Below are 18,264 nucleotides of genomic sequence, written 5' to 3'. Positions count from 1 at the left end.
TACCACCTTCCCTGGCTAGTGTGGCTGGTGGATTCCCAGGGAATCTCAATGCAGTATTTTATAAACACCTTAATATTAAAGAGTTAGAAAAGCTACTATACAGGGATAAAATACAGAAATGGTCTAAAGAAATATGCAAATAAGAACAATATTAACTAGACAAGTGATTATAAACAAAACTAATAGTTTAAAGTGAATGAATCTTTACTCTTCTGCTCAGTAATTTGTAAATCATCTGTAAAATTAAATATGGAAATTTGTTGCTTTTGTAAAATAAAATAAATTTAATAAAATTGAAGTTCTTTTTATTCCCCCCCCTCTCCAGAGCTTTCATTCTCTACCCCATTTGGCATGTTACTCTAAATAAACACCACTAATGACCCAATTTCAGCTGAGTGAAGTATCTTAATTAGGGCCCTTAAGGCTTCGAAAACTTATAACAATAACATTATTTTTACAATTTCAGTTGAATGATTTTCAGCAAAACGAAATTACTGTCACATGACAATGTACACAGGTAATAAAAGCACAGCATAAAAATGTTAGTGCCTTGTCCTTACTATTGTACTTGCTGTAGAAAAGAAGTAATTACTATCACAAAAAACGGTGTTGGTGTTGACTTTCAACAGAAATTCCTCTTTTGGTTTTTTGAGATAGGGTTTCTCCGTGTAGCCCTGGCTGGCCGGTAACTTGCTCTGTAGACCAGGATGGCTTTGAACTCAGAGATCCACTGCTACTGCCTCCTAGGTGCTGGGACTAACGGGTGCACCACTACCGCCCTATTTCCCAATTGATTGCATGCTAATCAAAGGTGACACATCTTCAGGAGAAACCACCAGAGAGTATTAACATACCTGACGGGCTTACTACAGTTGTACTCAATTGGCAATGTGTCTGCTTATCTGCACATCATCTGACCTTAATCACTGAATTAAAGTCTTATCATTAAAAGTGGCCCCAGCACTTTACAACACTGAATCCTTTTTATCTCTCTCGACCACCAGTTTGTCCGTTTCAACAGTAGGCATTTCTAAAATTCCTTAGCTTTTACCTTTTTATGACGTTGCAAACGAACAAAAACCTCGATTCTCTACAATACGGTCGATGCAACGTAATGGCCCTTATTGAAAACAATCCACGCTTTTATTTATTTTGCTTTTTCGAGGCAGGGTTTCTCTGAGTAACAACCCTGTCTGTCCTGGAACTCGTTCTCGAACTCACAGAGATTCCCCCTGCCTCTGCCTCCCGAGTGCTGGGATTAGAGGCCTGAGCCATCACTGTCTAGCTCAACTCACAGTTTTATTAAAAATTAAAAAAAAAATTCAGTACGTCTTCGCAAAGGGGACAAACCACAAATTGAAAGCTGCGGAGAAGCCTCCGTAACATCATCCCCGCGCGCCTCTCCTCGGGGCCAATCACTGGACGCCCTGCTCGACGCTGACGCGACCCCGGCGCTCGGCGCATGCTCAGTCGCGGCGGCGCAGCTTCCGGCACGCTCGGCGCGCGCAGGCGCCCTGGGCCGGGCCGGCTTCTCCCGGGTTTTAGTGGTTCAGCCCGGGATCCGGAGCCGCCCCGAGGCGGGGCTGGGCCTCGGCGGCGGCCAATGGCGCCCCGGGTGAGAGTGGAGGCGTGGGAGGTGCCGGGCCGCCTGCCGTGCGCGGCTGGTGCTGCTAGTGTGCCCGGCCGCCCGGTCGTCATGGAGGAGGTCTCGGCCGAGGAGCTGGACGATGAGGAGCAGCTGCTGCGACGGCATCGCAAGGAGAAGAAGGAGCTGCAAGGTGACGGGAGAGGGCCGGGAGCTAACGGGAGCGTGGCGTCGGTCCTCGTGCGTCCGGAGGGGCCGCCGGCACGGAGCCCGGGCTTCCCCGGCTTCCCCCCGCCTCTCTCGGGCCCCCATGTGCGGTCCTCGGAGGCGCCCCCTGGGCGGACTGCAGGGGACCCCGGGCCGATGCTGTGTGATGCGCCCGGAGACCGAGGTCTTGGACCTCCCCTGTCCCCCTTCCCACTCCTGCCCCCCTCCTGACACTTGGCCTCAGTGATGTGGTCTGAATCGCTTCACTTTGTCCCGACGGCCACAGAAGAGATAGTAGAGAGGCGGGGATTTTATAATCTACAGATGAATAATTTTTTTTTCTTTAAACTTCATTTTGTCCTGTCAAACGAAATCGATTCAGAGTTGTGTTTACGAGGTGTGTGTTGGGGCTCAAGCCTCATCCGGGCCTTTCTCTGTGGTTGATTGTTGTGTCATGACTAATTGCTTCTATAATTACATTGCGTTGTATAATGACACCCCTTCACCTTGATGACTGCCTGTTCCACGCTCTCTTCCCCGGCGCTCTGACACGATGGTTTTGGTAACTTTTTTAGCCAAGATTCAGGGAATGAAGAACGCTGTTCCCAAAAACGACAAAAAGAGGCGCAAGCAGCTCGTTGAAGATGTAGCTAAGTTGGAGAGAGAAATGGAGCAGAGACACAGGGAAGAGCTTGAGCAGTTGAAACTGGCTTTGGCGGAGAGTAAGGTATGGGGAACGCTGCTTGTCTCTGCGCAGTTGAAACTGGCTTTGGCGGAGAATAAGGTATGGGGAACGCTGCTTGTCTCTGCGTCTTGGGAGAGCCGTCTGAGCTTGGCGAACAGCTTACTGTGTACATCCGCAAAACTGGGAGTGGAATCCAGACATGCAGCCACACCCACCCATCACAGTTGTTCAGTATTAGTTTCTAAGACAAAATGTGTAGTTCAGGCTGCCGCCCATCCGGCTTTTCAGCAGAGGAGGAGGAGAACCTTAAACTTTAGCTCCTGCTGGCTGGACCTCACAAGTGCTGGGGTTACAGGCATGCACCACCGCAGCTGGCTCCGTGTTTTCTCAGTATTTTGTTACCAGATTATTTTTTTAAGGGAGAGCAGCAAAGAAGCACCTACTTACTGAACCCAGTGGTGTGTAAGGTGTGCTGGAGAAGGTTTCCCTTGAGTGAAAGCTAGAGGACTAGACTGCCTGCCAAGGATCACTGATGGATAGGATTGTAACCTCTGAAAAGTTTACTTACTCAACCTGAGAATAGATTTCTCTACGTACGGCTCGGTGACACAAATGCTTTTGTGTATGGTTACAGGTTCCTGTAGAAACCAAACGGGCCTACAGATGTGAAGTCATATTTAAGTTATAAGAAGTGCTTTATGAACCAGTTGTAAGGAAGGGAGTTTTACAGATGCTTCTGTGTAAATGGGAGCATGCTAACATGCATCTCTTCAGTATCTATCATCCTACACCCAGTATATGTCAGTTAACTGTTACCAGGACAGCCAGGGCTACACAGGGAAACCCTTTCTCGAGAATACAAACAAAACCAAGCCCTTTTTAGACTTTATGCGATAATAGTAATTTGTTGTGTGGGTTCTGAATATGAAGAGTCGTATATTCTGCGGTCTCTATAGGAATTTCTATGCACGATCTCATCTTGTGTAAGTTTTCATTCATTTTTGTTCTGTTGACAAGGGAAGAGTTTCTGCGTGTCCATTTACACAGAGTATTAAGTATAGTGTCAAAGTCTTTAAATGCGTTACCCAGTCATCATGTTCCTGGCCTTCCTTACTGTTTAAGTACTTTTATCTCCAGCCTGGCATGGTGATACATTCCTATAGTCCCAGCACTCAGTACTCAGAAACAGGGAGGTTGTGAGTTTGAGGCCAGCCTCATAGCAGGATCCCTATCTCAAAACCCATCAACAGCAACAGAACGTGACAAGAAAACTTTTGTTGAGGCTACCAGTATAGCTCACCAGGTTGGGGTGCTTGCTGTTGGGCCAGATCATCTGAGTTCTGTCCCTGGAACCCAACCTACACGGAAGAAAGAGAAAACCGACTCCCGTAAGTTGTCCTATGACAGCCACATGCCGTTTTGGCTTATATGCACGTACATGCACACATAAGTGTTAAAAACAAGCGTGCTATTTTAAGTGCTCAGTCATGGGAGCATTGTGCTGTTCCTAATTGTCTCCCTGTGCTTTCTAGTAGCAGGGTGTTTTGTGTACTCTGTTAGGCCTTCAATTTCAAGATTTCCAAAGAGACAGAAAAGTTTGATTCTTGACAAATTCTCCGGTCTGCCTTAACTGCCCTCTTTTTCATTAACTTAAACTTGTTTCCTCTCCTCAAGTCCAAATTCTGTTTTTTGTTAATATGGTGTGAATTTTGGCAGAATCAACAAATGAAAAAGAAACTAGTGAAAAAAGATAGAGTCAATGAAGTTGTTCAACTACTTGAAGTTTATCAGATTTTGATAATTTTATCACTTGGGCATAGTCTTTGGAGACTTGTGCATCTGTTTCCAATGCTTTGAGTTTTAGATATTTATCATTCTAGAAGCTAGCTTGACTTCCAGTAGTGAAGTACTCGCTTTATCCAAGTAGAAGACCTTTTCTTTAGCAATGTTAACATTTTAATTTTAGGGTTGAATATAATTGTTTATGATGTTGTCAGTCTGTATCTAGGAGAAGTAGCTAGAAATTGCTCGGTTCTAGCCTCAAGAATTAGTGCTCATTACGTTTTGTCTAACTTACATGGGGATGTGACTCTATAATGTCCTTTAAGAACATGAAGGTAGTGATGAGCTCAAATTATATTTTATATGTCAGCATTCATGACAGGTGCCCTGAAGTGAAAGTAAGGTGTTCAGAGTAAGGGAGTGGGCTCGCGAAGGACAGAGGTGTGCGGGATGAGCCTTGTCTTTGGAGAGTTATGAAGAATCCCGGCCATTTTACAAACTCATCCGTGGAAATAGAGAAACATGACAAAACCATGCTATCTAATACTGTGTCTAGTGTTGGTGCTCAAACTGGAAGTAAGGGATTGGGAACACTTTAAATTTTCAGTGATAATTTATAGCCTAACACTTGAAATAAGTTAAACTTTTCTTTATTAATTTCTTTTCTTTTTTTTTTTTCTAATGTTTTTTCCTTCAGATAGATTCTGTCGCTGTTAACATTTCAGACTTGGTACTTGAGAACCAGCCACCTCGGATTTCAAAAGCACAAAAGAGACGGGTATGAAAGTCATATCACCAAGTACATAAGCTAGTGATCAATACTTTCTTCTTCTTTCTTAGAAGATGCTAGCTTCTAAGCTATTTATATTGAAATGTCATTTAGTCCTGACAATAGTCCTGTGAGGTCGGATTTCATTTCCTTGCCTTCTAAAGAAGAGGATAGGTATAAGACAATGAAAATAAAGTCTAGTTTGTAGTTCTTCTAGAAAGGGGAGGATTGTTTTTTCTTAGACAAATACATTATTGTAAGCTTAATTTAGAAACTTAAGAGACTGGGGTCATATGACTGATGCACACAACCCCTTTTAAAAGTTAGGGACCCAGAGTTCTCAGAGAATTATATTGTTATTTATGTAATGGTTAATTACACTAAAAATTCAGGGAAGGGAAACTTCATTATGTCAAGTGTTAATGGTGTTTTATAACTTGAAGGAAAGATGAATGTTTAGCTACGGCATCCTCACAGGAGACACAACAGTGAGAACAAGTGTGGGGCTGGTGAGGCAGGGCCTCGACTGCTCCCCAACCCCGGGTGAGACAGAGCCTCGACTGCTCCCCAACCCCGGCTGAGGCAGGGCCTGGACTGCTCTCCAACCCCGGGTGAGGCAGGGCCTGGACTGCTCCCCAACCCCGGCTGAGGCAGGGCCTGGACTGCTCCCCAACCCCGGGTGAGGCCTGCATTTCTCTTATTCTCATGACTTTGCATTCAGTTTCAATAGTATATAGGGGAAAATAGCACCTACATTATGGAACTGTTACGGGTGTTAAGTAATAACTTGGGGCAAGGACCATTAACACAAGGCCTGGAGAACTCATGTTAGCACATGGTGGTGTGTTCACTTGTTTTTTTTGCATGTTTACCATTTTCACTGTATCATATTCTTCTTAAAAAGTTAGGCCTGAGCATGAAAGCTATGTTGCAAATAATCAAACATTTATCATATTTGCATGGAATTTACTCTTGATTGATGTTGCTGTTGTAAATTTTTGAGGAATGCCTCAGATCACGTGCTGTCAGTAAGGGTTGCTCTAGGTCAGCTTCCTATTTATGGTAGCCGTTCTTTCTGCCACTTTCCTTCTGTACGTCAGCACAGGTGTTTTGTGTGCCAGGAGCAATTTAAAAAAATTATTTGTGTTTATTAATTGCTTCATTTATTAGCCTGTTTAATTGTAAAAGCCAAAGCTGTAACTCCTCTGTTTATCAATACCTGTTTATCCCTACCTCGATCTATTGTTCTTAAAAATTTGTTATGTCTCTCCTGTCTGAACTTAGTACATTTTCCAATTATACTCTGAAAAGTTTAGTAATACTATCGTTTACTGCTTTATCACTTGGCAGAGAACTTCCCAGTTTATCACTGTGCTAGTCTAGTCGACGTTTGGAGCAGAGAACACCACATATTCACAACGCTTGATGGAATGGACCCTGAATTCAGAATGGGCAAATTTTACATCAGGTTATTTAGAATTGTTCTTTTTGCCAAAGCACCAAGGATTAAGATGCCAGTTAACCACTGGTGGTCATTTTTGGTAGAGACACAATTCTGGAAGAAAAGCACGGCAATTTTACGGTGATTATTGTAAGACTCTTGGACTCTCTTACTTTTAATTTCAGGAAACATAGGGGCATTTTATTAAGCTCAGGAATTTGTGGCTGGCAAGATGACTCAGCGGATAGTGTTGCTTGCTGCCTACCTACCCTGAGGACGTGAGTTCAGTCCCTGGAACCCACATTGTGGAAGTAGAGAAGCAGCTGCTTCAGATCACTGCCTCCTCCACACCAAATATTCACCTTCCCCTGCCACCAAATCACTGCCTCCCCCGACACCAAAAAAAAAAAAAAAAAAAAAAAAAAACCAAAATAAAGGTAGAAATAAAAAAAATTGGTTTCCAAAATAGGGAGTTTGAGAGGTAGAATGAAATCTAGTTTCCTTATTTTACAAATAAGATGAGACCTCGGTTATCTCAGTGCGAGGGGAAGTATGATACAAATGTGGACTAGAGCTCAAATCAGCATGCCTCTAGTTTTGCTAGCAGCGTGCTTGAGTTTCGTGCTCTTGTCTACCATCTCTTTTTTTTTTTTTTTTTTTTAATTAGACTTTATTTCCATTCTGTCTCAAGTACTGCCTTTGTAGAAAAGTACCTGATGTTGGAAACTCCCACAGAGACAAGAATTCAATGGATTTCCATTTGCTTTTTAGTTATGAAGCAGATCATTATGCAAGAGAAGATAATGATAGAAATTAGTATTGCAGAGACTTAGAGACTTGGAAGATAGGTTGAAGTTCCATTCTGTCAGTAAATAAAAGTGAATGACTCAGGTGCCATGTGCTCCCACCTTGATTCTGGTTCAGGGGCCTGCATAGAGGGTGTTGTCCCCGGTCCCCGCTGTGCTCTGAGCAGCTGTATGGCCTTTGGAAATCTTTCTGCATGCTGTTTCCTTAGAAGAGGAAAATTGGGGGTTGGATTAGATGATGTCTGAGGTGCTTGTTCTTCCTCTCCCCACAGCTGGTTTTAGTCTTTATAAAGTGACAGTGCCCCTGTGTCTCAGTTCTTACACCCAGGTGCACGCTTGCAGTAAGCACGCTGTTCTTCTTACGTTTATACTGGGAGAAAAGTCCCGTGATGTTTATGTTTTGTTAGCAAGCGTTACTGCTCCTGTTCATGTGGCCCATCATGGCCGTCATTCAGTTTATGGAGCTGTGCTCCTGCTTTGCCCCAGGGGATTGAAGACAGCGTGAAAGTCCATACCTTTTGTTAAAATTGCTTTACCATTTTTTTCCCCTCTGTAATTTGCCAAATCAAGATTTTCAGGGTTTTGAAAGATGATTTAGTGGTCAAGAGCACTAGCTGCTCTTCCTGAGGACCTGGGTTTGATTCCCAATCCAGGGATCAATCATCTGTAAGTTTAGTTCTAGGGATCTCAAACACACACACGGACACACGCACGCACTCTCTCTCTTACACACACACACACACACACACACACACACACACACTCCACCCCAACCCTTCTGGTTTCTGGGAACTACATGCATTTGGTGTGTACATACATGGGCACAAGTATGATACTATACAATACAATAAGGCAAATTAAAAAACATAGCAAAAATTTAGTGAGTTTTTTTTCTCTTGAAGGGCAGTTTTCCTCCAAGTGCATAAATCCACCCGTGGTTGAAATTAGGAGGTTGTAAAAGCACAGGGATAGCCTCCAGACGCCCTGTCCCACCATGCAGAAGGAAGCACAGATGCTGTGATTGCGTCTCAGGTTCAGTGCTGTTCTAGCACAGACAGCATTTGTTAGTGACAGCTCTGTCTCTACCCAGCAGCCTCACCTCTTGATGCTTTTCTCTCATATACTAGTTCTGTGAATTGTTCTTAGCTGTGAAACATGGGTGTTCTCTGGCTTGTGATTCTTACTAGTTCAACTATTGGGGTGTTTTCCTTCCCCTCAATTTCCCACTGCACTCAGTAAGACATCTTGTTGATGTCACTGAACCCTACAACATGCTGAGATATTCAGTCATGGGAAAATCTCAAGAATTCCTATTTCCTTGTTTAAGAAAGCAAATTATACTGTATAAAGAATAATGTCATTTTTGTCACAAAGGATGTGCCATGTTTTCTTTAATTGTATTGTGTTTATTACTGTGCATAGAAGAAGAATCTGGGATGATTTGTACCCAGAACTTTAAAGAGCGCTAGGATTTAGAGGATTTTAGTCTACCTGTAATACTTGAATTATATGTAAGCAAGCTTTTAAAAAATTTTTAAGTTTATTAACCATATGTATAGGTGTTATATCTACTTTAAGAAAACAGATCAAAGTCGTATCTGTACTCTTCTGGTGGCTTTAACACCGTAAACCCAGTGTGGCAGAGTGGTACAACCTCGGGTTATTCTGGGCTTAAATGTGATCCAGTACTTAAGGCTGAGAATGGATGAACCTGTTTATGTTTTTGAGATAGGATCTTATTCGGTAGCCCTGGCTGTCCTGGAACTCACTCTGTAGACCAGGCAGCCCTTGAACTCACAGACATGCACCGTTACACTCAGTGGATAACTAAATCCTAAGACAGTAATTTGAAATCAACTAGTCAAGTTGTTGACCTGTTTTATTTTATTTTTTTTAATGTGCATTTATATCTGTGCAAGGGTGTTAGAAGTCCTGGAATTGGAGTTACAGAAAGCTGTGAGCTGCCATGTGGGTGCTGGGAATTGAATCCAGATCCTCTGGAAAAGCAGGCAGTGCTCTTAACCTTTGTACCATCCCTTCAGCCCACATTGACTTGTTTTTAAATAGACTTTTTTTTTTTTTTTTTTTTTTGGTTTTTCGAGACAGGGTTTCTCTGCAGCTTTTTTAGAACCTGTCCTGGAACTAGCTCTTGTAGACCAGGCTGGCCTCGAACTCACAGAGATTCGCCTGCCTCTGCCTCCCGAGTGCTGGGATTAAAGGCGTGTGCCACCACCGCCCGGCTGTTTTTAAATAGACTTTATGCAAATGCCAGTAATCCTAACACTTGGAAGACTGAGATAGGAGGATGGGAGTATAGGCTAGGCTCAGCCACCATAGCAAGACAGTGCCTCAAATAAGTCAACAGAAGATAAGCAGAGTCCTGAAGGTCTCCTTTTGCTTTTTCCTTTTCTCTCCCTTCCCCTTGCTTCTCTGGTCCTTTCTGGTCCTTTGCCTCACCCCGTTTTGTTTTGTTTTCTGGGACAGGCTGTCTGTCACATCCTCAAACATGTGATACTTCTGATCAGCTTCCCTAGTTGGAATTGTAGACCCGTGCCACTGTACCTGGCTTAAGACGGGCTGTTTTATGTGCTGGTACAGAGTGAGGTGCTGGAAACACGGGCCAGATGAACAAGATGATTTTCCTCTAATGGTTGTAGTCAAAAAGTTCTACAAATAGATGATTAAAATGACAATGCTTGTAGGAGAAAGAAAATGGCAAAATGTTTCAAAATGTGAATTCCTGATAATTATCAATTAACTTTCCTATATTCTTGTCCTAGGAAAAAAAGGCTGCACTGGAAAAGGAGCGGAAGGAAAGGATAGCTGAGGCTGAAATTGAGAACCTAGCTGGAGCCAGGCACATAGAGAGCGAGAAACTCGCTCAGATACTGGCTGCCAGAGAACTGGAAATCAAGCATATTCCATCTGACGGCCATTGCATGTACGGAGCGCTGGAGGATCAGCTGAGAGAGCAGGACTGTGCCCTGACTGTGGCTGCCCTCCGGAAGCGCACTGCCGAGTACATGCAGAGCCATTCAGAAGACTTCCTGCCCTTTTTAACAAACCCCAGTACCGGGGGCGTGTACACTCCAGGTAGTTTAGTTTTCTGCCCTGCGTTCTCTGGTTTTCAGATCGAGTGCTGCTTGGGTGTGGCGTGCTAGACCTTTCTTATGAAGAATAAAGGTCATTAAAATGTAGGCAAAATTAGTTTCTATAATTTGAGTAGATGCAGTTATATTTTACTTTCTCTCCTAAGTACTTAATTTTGTAGTTAAAATATGTTAATTGCTATATGTAAGTCATTAAGAAAATAAAATAGGAGTAGAAATAGTCACTATTGAAAAATGTGTGTTAATTCTTGTTTAACAGAGTTAGAGGGAGCTGCGTTTTGATCAGTGTTTGAGTGTGCATGTATAGGGCTTCAAGGACATGAGCAAACAGCGACTGGAAAACTCGGTCATGCTCAGGGAAGTATCGTGTTGCTTTCAATAGGCTGTAGCTAGGAAGGTCACTGCTTAAGTAAAATTTGATTTCACAACCCTTCTTGAACAATATTTCCTTTTTAAAAAATAAATTGATAATTGAGAAACAAATTTTTAAGATAAAGTAAATAAACTTCACAGCTTGCCAAAAAAAAAAAAAAAAAAAAAAGCACGGTTTGTAAACAAGGGTGAGACCAAGTCAGAATCTGAAAGGACTCAGGGCTGTTAATACGGAAGTGTAGGGAAGATCATAAGTGTGCGGCAGTGTCTGTGGCCAGGAGGGCTGGAGGAAGATGGTGCAGGCTGACTTCCTTTAAAGGGAGTCTCCTCCATGGATGAAGGTAGAACAGACAGAATGGACGGATGGGCATGGGCAGTGGAGTTGGTCGTCTGTGGTGACGGAGGTGTGAGTTAGATATCTGGGTAGATCCCCAGTGTGACTTCATGTTCATTAAATTTTTATTGAAAGGCATGGTATTTAGGTTTTTTTTTTTTTGAAAATGCAGACTTAATAATAAGAGATTATCACATGGGGCATATTTTTCCTTTAGTTCTCATAACTTTTGTTCCCTTCCTTGGACAGGAAGGATGCTTGGCCCCATTTTGTGTGTATTATGGATGTTTTGCCCACATGTATGTCTGTGCCCCTTGTGTGAGCCTTATGTCCTTGGAGACTAGAAGATAAGGTATCAGATCATTTGTAACTAGAATTACAGGCAGATTGAGCGCTCTCATGGGTGCTGGGAATTTAACCCCAGGTTCTCCGGCAGGAAGAGAGCCACCCGAGCCATCTTTCCACCTCATGTTAGCCATTTTACTGTGCTGCATTTAAAAGTGAGTGTGCACAGTAGTGTGCCTTTTGTAAACTCAGAGATTGGGTCTTCTTCTTTCAGAGATTGAGAAAAATCTCTTCCTTGTGCTTAAAGTGACACTGGCACAAATCATGTAGAGACATGTGAGATGACAAGCTGAGAACCCCGGGGAGATCGGGCTCGATGGGACTTCCACGCTCTGTGTCTCTGACACTGATACAGATCATGTAGAGACACGTGAGATGACAAGCTGAGAACCCCGGGGAGATCGGGCTCGATGGTGCTTCCACGCTCTGTGTCTCTTACTGTAGCCTAGTTATAGAAAGGCGACTTATTTTAATCTTGTATGCATTTTGATGCAACTTTGGCCTTAGAACGCTTGTCAAATAGTGAACTGGCTGACTCTGAGGAGCCGTTGCTCTAGATGATGAGAGAAGTCAGTTGCTGTGCATCTCTGGGTCCCAGGGTGAGGTGAGAAGTAGAAATGTTTTGCTCTTGGATAGAAATATGGTGGGAAGTTGGGTGGTATATTTCATGTTCTTCTGGGGAGTAGATGTCACTTTGAAAGGAGGGGTACAGGGGGAGCTGTTCTCATCAGGGATGGTGATGACGGTGATGTTCTGACGTCTTCTCTGCAGAGGAGTTCGGAAAGTACTGTGATGACATTGTGAACACAGCGGCCTGGGGCGGGCAGCTTGAGGTAAGCGCGCATGCTCACAGTGCTTGTGGGCGCTAAATTGTTTGTGAACCCCACCGGTAGGTTTCACGGGCCTTCAACTAAAGCAGTTTCTCTTTGAAGATGCCTTTTCCTTTCTACGTTTGCTATTTCTGTACTGACAGAGAATAGTTCCCCATTCTTGTGTGTGAGATTAGCCCGTGCACTTTGGAGTAAGTGAAGCTCTAAGATGCTGGATGAGTGACGCCGGCAGGGTTAGTGTCGTGTGAGGTGACTGGTTGTCACCGGCGCCTGTGCCTCTGAGAGGGCGAGATTCAAACATGGTGCTGTAGTTGGGCCTCTCCACCAGAGGGAACTGTCCCCATTCGCTTCTTCTCCTGATGCAGGCATTCTGCAAATGTTGCACTAACTTTGTGGTGACAAGAATAAAGAGACTTGAACTACTTTAAAAGGTTCACGGAGTAATACAATGGTATTGGAGACTTGTTAAATTGAGATATTCAATTGACAGTTTTTAAAAACGTCTTTGGAAGGCTCTTTGCTCATTCATTGCCTGTGAATTCTTTGAAGTACAAGTTGTTCTCACAGTGGGATAAATATATATTATTGACCAAAGCTGAGAGAAAATACTGTAGTGTGTGCACACGAGTGCCACCTCACCACGTTTGCAGTCAGAGGAAAACTGGGAGGAGTTGATGCTCTCTTTCCACCGCGTGCGGCAAACTCAGGCTGTCGGGTTAGTGTCTCCTCGCTGTCCCTGTTGCATGGCTTTTTGAAGTCATTGCTTTGCGCACTATTCTGTGCTAGTTTAAAAAAGTTAAAAATAATGTCTTTCAAAGGAATATTTTGCAAAAGAATATGGGATTTTGTTTTATTTTTTTATGTAACAGAATCCTTTTCATGTTCCTGGTGTGATTTTTAACATTCATTCAAAACCTCCTAAAGGGTCTGTGTTCTTGGTGTAGCCTTTGTAATTGGGCAGATGCATACATTAGGCATCCACGTTGGAAGGCTGGCAGTGATGGAGTCAGCTTCCTCAGCTCCACAAGTTCTGTTTGGCCCAGAGAAGTCTTTCAGAACCTCGCACTTCAGATTCCAGGTGTTAGGTGACAGTAACGGCTGTGGGTGTGACGCTCACACCTGTAACACTAGTTCTCGGGCGGCAGCGGCCAGCCTGGTTTACATAGCGAGTTACCAACCAGCTGGGTGGGCTACATGGTGAGACCTGTCAAAGCAACATCAACAGACAACATCCCCCGCCCTCCCGGCAACAAAACCAAAACCAACTCACCAGCATCTACTTCATGAGGTTATTATGAAGAGTAGATTAATTCACGTAAAGCATATGCATGATTGTAGTGCTCAGTCGTAATATGTCACTGGCCATTAGCACTTTTTATTAGTAGCTGTTACTCATTAGACTTTAAACTCTAAGGTTATATTGTGTTATAAATTAAGACAGTAGAGCATGCTGACCAGAGGAGAGTCCACCAGTCATTCCCATGCATGCCTTGTTCCTGCTGAGGTTCCAGAGCAGCGGTTCTTGATGCACCGAGAAGCTTTTAAAAGTGAACCTTGTGTTTTTCCAGATCCTATTCCCTGTCCTTTGGCTGGTAATGGTTTGATCTGATGCTTAGCCACTAGTACTTAAAAATTGTATCATGATGAAAATGGAATGTTTTCAAACCCATAGATGCTGTAATAGTCAGTCTACCCTTCACCCGCTTCAGCACGTTTGACTTGGGTGTTTTTACAGAACTCTTGTGTATCCCAGGATTGAGAAACTTCTGCCTTTGAGATAATCTTTTCCTTACTTATGTATTTACTTTTAGATTTTCATCAATTCAGCAAATGCTAAGTGCCTGCTCACCCGAGGTCCTGGTACTGTTCTGAACAGAGCAGCACATCCTTGCTCTGTCTGGCTGCTGTGTTCTGTGTGTACTTCCACAGTTGTGACTTGAATAAGATTTGCAGTTCTGTTTCTCTTACTAATCCATTGTTTCCCCTATAGTTAAGAGCTCTGTCTCACATTCTACAAACACCAATCGAGATACTACAAGCAGACGCTCCTCCTATTGTAGTTGGTGAAGAATATTCGAGGAATCCTTTAGTACTAGTGTAAGTACCTAGGAAGGTGTACTACTGTATTTTTCATAATTAAGACAGAAAGGGATGTGAAAAGATTGTGGGTTGTCTATACTGACTAATCAAAATACTATAATTAGCTAAATTAAATCTGCTTATGTTAAAAGCAGTCAGAACTAGAAAGCATCAAAATGTATAATTTACATAATCGCTTATACTATGTATTTTTTTTTTTTGTATGCACTAAGAATAAAGTCCTTTCAAAAGGCTATAAAATTTCAGGACTAGTTTTGTGTGTTTGCCCAGATGATGTCAACTAAGTTTTAATTAGCACAAAGTGTAGGATCATGTTGTGAATGTATTTGCATGATCGAGAATTGGCTCTTCACGTTCAATATGGAGGGTTTATTTCTCCAGTTGTGTGTGTGTGTGTGTGTGTGTGTGTGTGTGTGTGTGTGTGTGTGAGCTATTCTTAGCAGTAATGGTTTGAACTTCAGTGAAACTTGAAGCTCATGGAGCTGCCAGGGTCTCAGCCTTTGCTTTTTCGGTGATTGGACGACTACTTGCTAACTGGCAGCACGTGGGACATGATGTTGAGCTTAGTGAATATGCTCATATACCAGCTAATGATACCTTTGGATTGGGACATTCAGGGTGCTTAGTTATGGATGTCTGTATGCTGTATACATTTGCACATAGTAAATACCTCCTGAAAATGACTCATTTTTTTCCCTTTCAGATACATGAGACATGCATATGGCTTAGGAGAACATTATAATTCTGTCACACGGTTGGTAAACTCGACTACTGAAAATTGCAACTAGTTTACAAAATGTAACACTGTTTTATAGAGTGTGCCAGTCTGCATATTCCTGTCAAGTGCTAGATTGTTGCAATGCCTCTGAAAACACAGCTACCCTAAGTCAGTTTTATGAATGAATAAGCTTGCCAACAGGCTTTTTAGAAATCCGTTGGATTGACTTTAACCAGTGCCCTCTTAGTGGCATTCCTAGAACTTAAAGTAAATCTTGGAGAACATCATTCATAGAACGAGGTGTTAACCTTCTCACTGGGGAGTTTTAATTATTCAGGACGTTCTGATTTTGAATATTTTTTTTTTTTTAAATTTTGACCCTACAAACATATTTCCAAAGTGAGTATTTGATATAATTTTTCTTAAAGTATGGAGATGCCTTCTCTGTCATGGTAGGGCTGTATTGTGATGTCAGCAAGTTTATTAAGGCTTGTGAATGAGCGTGATCATAGTAATTTTGGTATCCTAGATAAGCAAGGAGAAGCTTGTTACCTAGCACATCTCTGCAGCTAAGGAGGAACGACTTTTAGGGATCAGCCGAGTTCAAAGGGATTAGAGAAAATTAGTTGTAAATAGGTGTTCACTGTGTCCATTTTCAATCTTTTTTTTTTTTTTTTTTTTTTTTTTTTGAGACAGGGTTTCTCTGTAGCTTTGGAGCCTATTCTGGGACTTCTTTTTAACAAATAAGAGATTTTCCTTTTCTATGTGTATAGCTTTAAAAACAATGACTTCTACGTTGTATTTTTTCAGCTTGAGGCTGGAGTTATTCATACCTTCATTCTCTTCATAACTGATAATTTTTTACAGTTTCTCCTTCTCAGTGGCTCTGCTTTTCCTAGAGCCCTTTCCCACTGAGAAGTACCCAGTGGCCTCTCCTTGCTCACTGTGCAGAAGGGTCACAGTCACATTCTTCTCCTGTTGTCCCTGCCCCAGTTTGTCCTAACAAGATCTCTGCTGTGCTCGCCTTCTAGGGATCAGAGAAAGCCTTGGCTGTAGGTTTTCTTGCTCCAGGTTGTGGCGCTTTCCTTCACTCAAATATGTAATTATTATATTGTGTGTGTAGGTAAAGTTGAAGGCCACTGTTGAGGAGCCGAGCTGAAAACCAGTCCAGAACAGCTCTCTGTGGACTGACTTAGGTAACTAGGATTCCAGCTCTCTTCTAACAGAGTTCTTTGTGCGAGAGTTGTACCCACACTCGTGTGTCTGCTGTTCTGTAGCACAGCACCATGGCTTGGGGACACAGCTCCAGGAGAGCCTTGCTTATCCTGCATGAGGCTCAAGGCTCAATTTTTTGCACCAACAAACAAATTTATGAAAATGAAACTTTTTGGTTTCATCTGTTTTGTTCCAAGTTAGAACTATAATAAGATTGAGCATCACGTTTATAATATTTGGGCTTTTGATCAGTGAATACTGTCTATGAGTAAATAATGGGCTTATGATGTTAATAGCAGGCAACACTGGCAGGCTGGTTAGCAGGTGAGTCAGGAGGACTCTGAGCTCACTCCAGCAGACAAGACATCCTCTGCCTCCTGCACAATGTATTCTAAAGGGTGCCTGCTTTGTAACTGCTGATCTGTTTTTTTTCCTCTGAAATTTACAAAAGAATAAAGTTGTAAATTGAATGCTTTGAGTTTATTTGAAATAATATCTTCATGCTAAAATATCAGCATTGAGAATTAACAAAGCAAAATAAATATTGTGAAACTTAGTTATAGCAAATTCCATTTTCAACAAAGTCTAAAATAACTCATTAACGTTTTGTTGTTTTGACAAGAATTTAAATGTACTTAATTATGTATTTCTGGTTTTTGTGTATATGTTTTATTTTAAAATGGCCAATGTATTTATGAATAAAGTGTATGGCCACCTTCTACCATTGTAGCTTTAAATAAAAAAAGTCTTTTAAGAATGGCAGATGCTAATGTAAAAGCAATGTGAGAATTAAATTTGCTGCTGCTGCTGGTGGTCTAATGGGAATCCCACGAGCTTTCTTTAGTCCGCATTGGAAACGTGTATGTCAAAATTCTGGAATTTGTCTTCAGCCAAGAATTTTGCCCACTTAAATATGTTTACAGCCTATAAAAAGTAAAACAAAGAATGTGTAACTGTTATGAGCAAGGTTGCTTTGCTCATGTTATCTGATATTTGCCAAAAGAATAAATGATAAAGGAGTTGAATCAACATGTCTATGTTCAAATTGTCATTTTTTTTTTAATAGTTTTGAAATTTAGACTGGAACTCATTCTGTTTTAGATCTTTAGCCAGCCTTTATTTTTATATACCAAGAATAATACAATCAGAGATTTTTGTATTTAAGGGGCTTTATAAATATATGAGCATATTACTTTGCCTAAAGTAAAGAGAATGATGGCCAGCTGAGCAACTATTAGAGGTGTGGGAGCTTAGGACACACTGGTCAATGGAGGGTACTTTGGGTCGTAGCTTCTAAGAACATTGGAAGATTCATGAGTATTTTTTTAGAAAAGGGATTTTCATTCATAAGAAATTAGTAAGAAAATTCCTAAGAATGGGAATCAGCAAGAGGCACTTCTGTGCTGGCTGGTGTCTGTGCAAACTGGTTCCTGCACATAATTGTTAGTACATTGTCTTGACTGATTGGCATGAACCAGTGAAGGGGAACATCAGCTGACTGTTGGGAATATAATTGGTGGTTTCATAACTTTAACTTGAGTTTTAACATTAGTTGAGCAAATGTGTTCTTTTTTCTATTTGTTTAATGCACTTATTCTGTCCTGATTTAAATCTTATTTAAAAATCCTCTTTCTTCATCTTTAAACTCAGGTAGCGTTGTTTCTTTCCCTTGAATCCACTCGTGTTTTCTCCTGACTGAACACTCACCCTTGTTCTTACTTCCCTGAATGTTCTTACCTGTTTCACCTGCTTTCCTAAGTTACATGGACCCTCCTTTGGCCCATGTTCCCAGACCTCACACCAGGACTAGGTTGGATGATGTTGACTCTAGTGACTGCACACAGAACTAATTACTAGGTTGACTGATGCACACTGAGAACTTTGACTGATATTGACTTTCTAGTGCCTGCACACTGAGAACTAGTTACTAAGTTGGTTGATGTTGACTCTTTATAGTGACTGCAC

General features: G+C 42.1%; 1 protein-coding gene across 1 annotated transcript; it reads left to right on the top strand.

Annotated features, from left to right (window-relative positions):
• Window positions 1–1,621: 1,621 nt before the first annotated feature.
• Window positions 1,622–17,328, top strand: Otud6b (OTU deubiquitinase 6B). The gene is made up of 7 exons (XM_038348289.2): window positions 1,622–1,778; window positions 2,368–2,519; window positions 4,957–5,037; window positions 10,056–10,368; window positions 12,208–12,269; window positions 14,257–14,363; window positions 15,070–17,328. Exons 1-7 carry the CDS (start codon window positions 1,697–1,699, stop codon window positions 15,152–15,154), a joined length of 882 nt encoding a protein of 293 aa, XP_038204217.1. The 5' UTR covers window positions 1,622–1,696; the 3' UTR covers window positions 15,155–17,328.
• Window positions 17,329–18,264: the final 936 nt, after the last annotated feature.

The sequence above is a fragment of the Arvicola amphibius genome, chromosome 11 (genome assembly GCF_903992535.2).
Source record: "Arvicola amphibius chromosome 11, mArvAmp1.2, whole genome shotgun sequence".
Classification (NCBI taxonomy): Eukaryota; Metazoa; Chordata; class Mammalia; order Rodentia; family Cricetidae; genus Arvicola; species Arvicola amphibius.
This window is presented reverse-complemented; position numbering and strand designations above follow the sequence as displayed.

Coding starts and splice junctions, on each gene's coding strand:
- Otud6b (XM_038348289.2), top strand. CDS start 1,697: ATGGAGGAGGTCTCGGCCGAGGAGCTGGACGATGAGGAGCAGCTGCTG. Junction 1,779..2,367: donor GGAGAAGAAGGAGCTGCAAG/GTGACGGGAGAG, acceptor TAACTTTTTTAG/CCAAGATTCAGGGAATGAAG. Junction 12,270..14,256: donor CCTGGGGCGGGCAGCTTGAG/GTAAGCGCGCAT, acceptor TTTCCCCTATAG/TTAAGAGCTCTGTCTCACAT.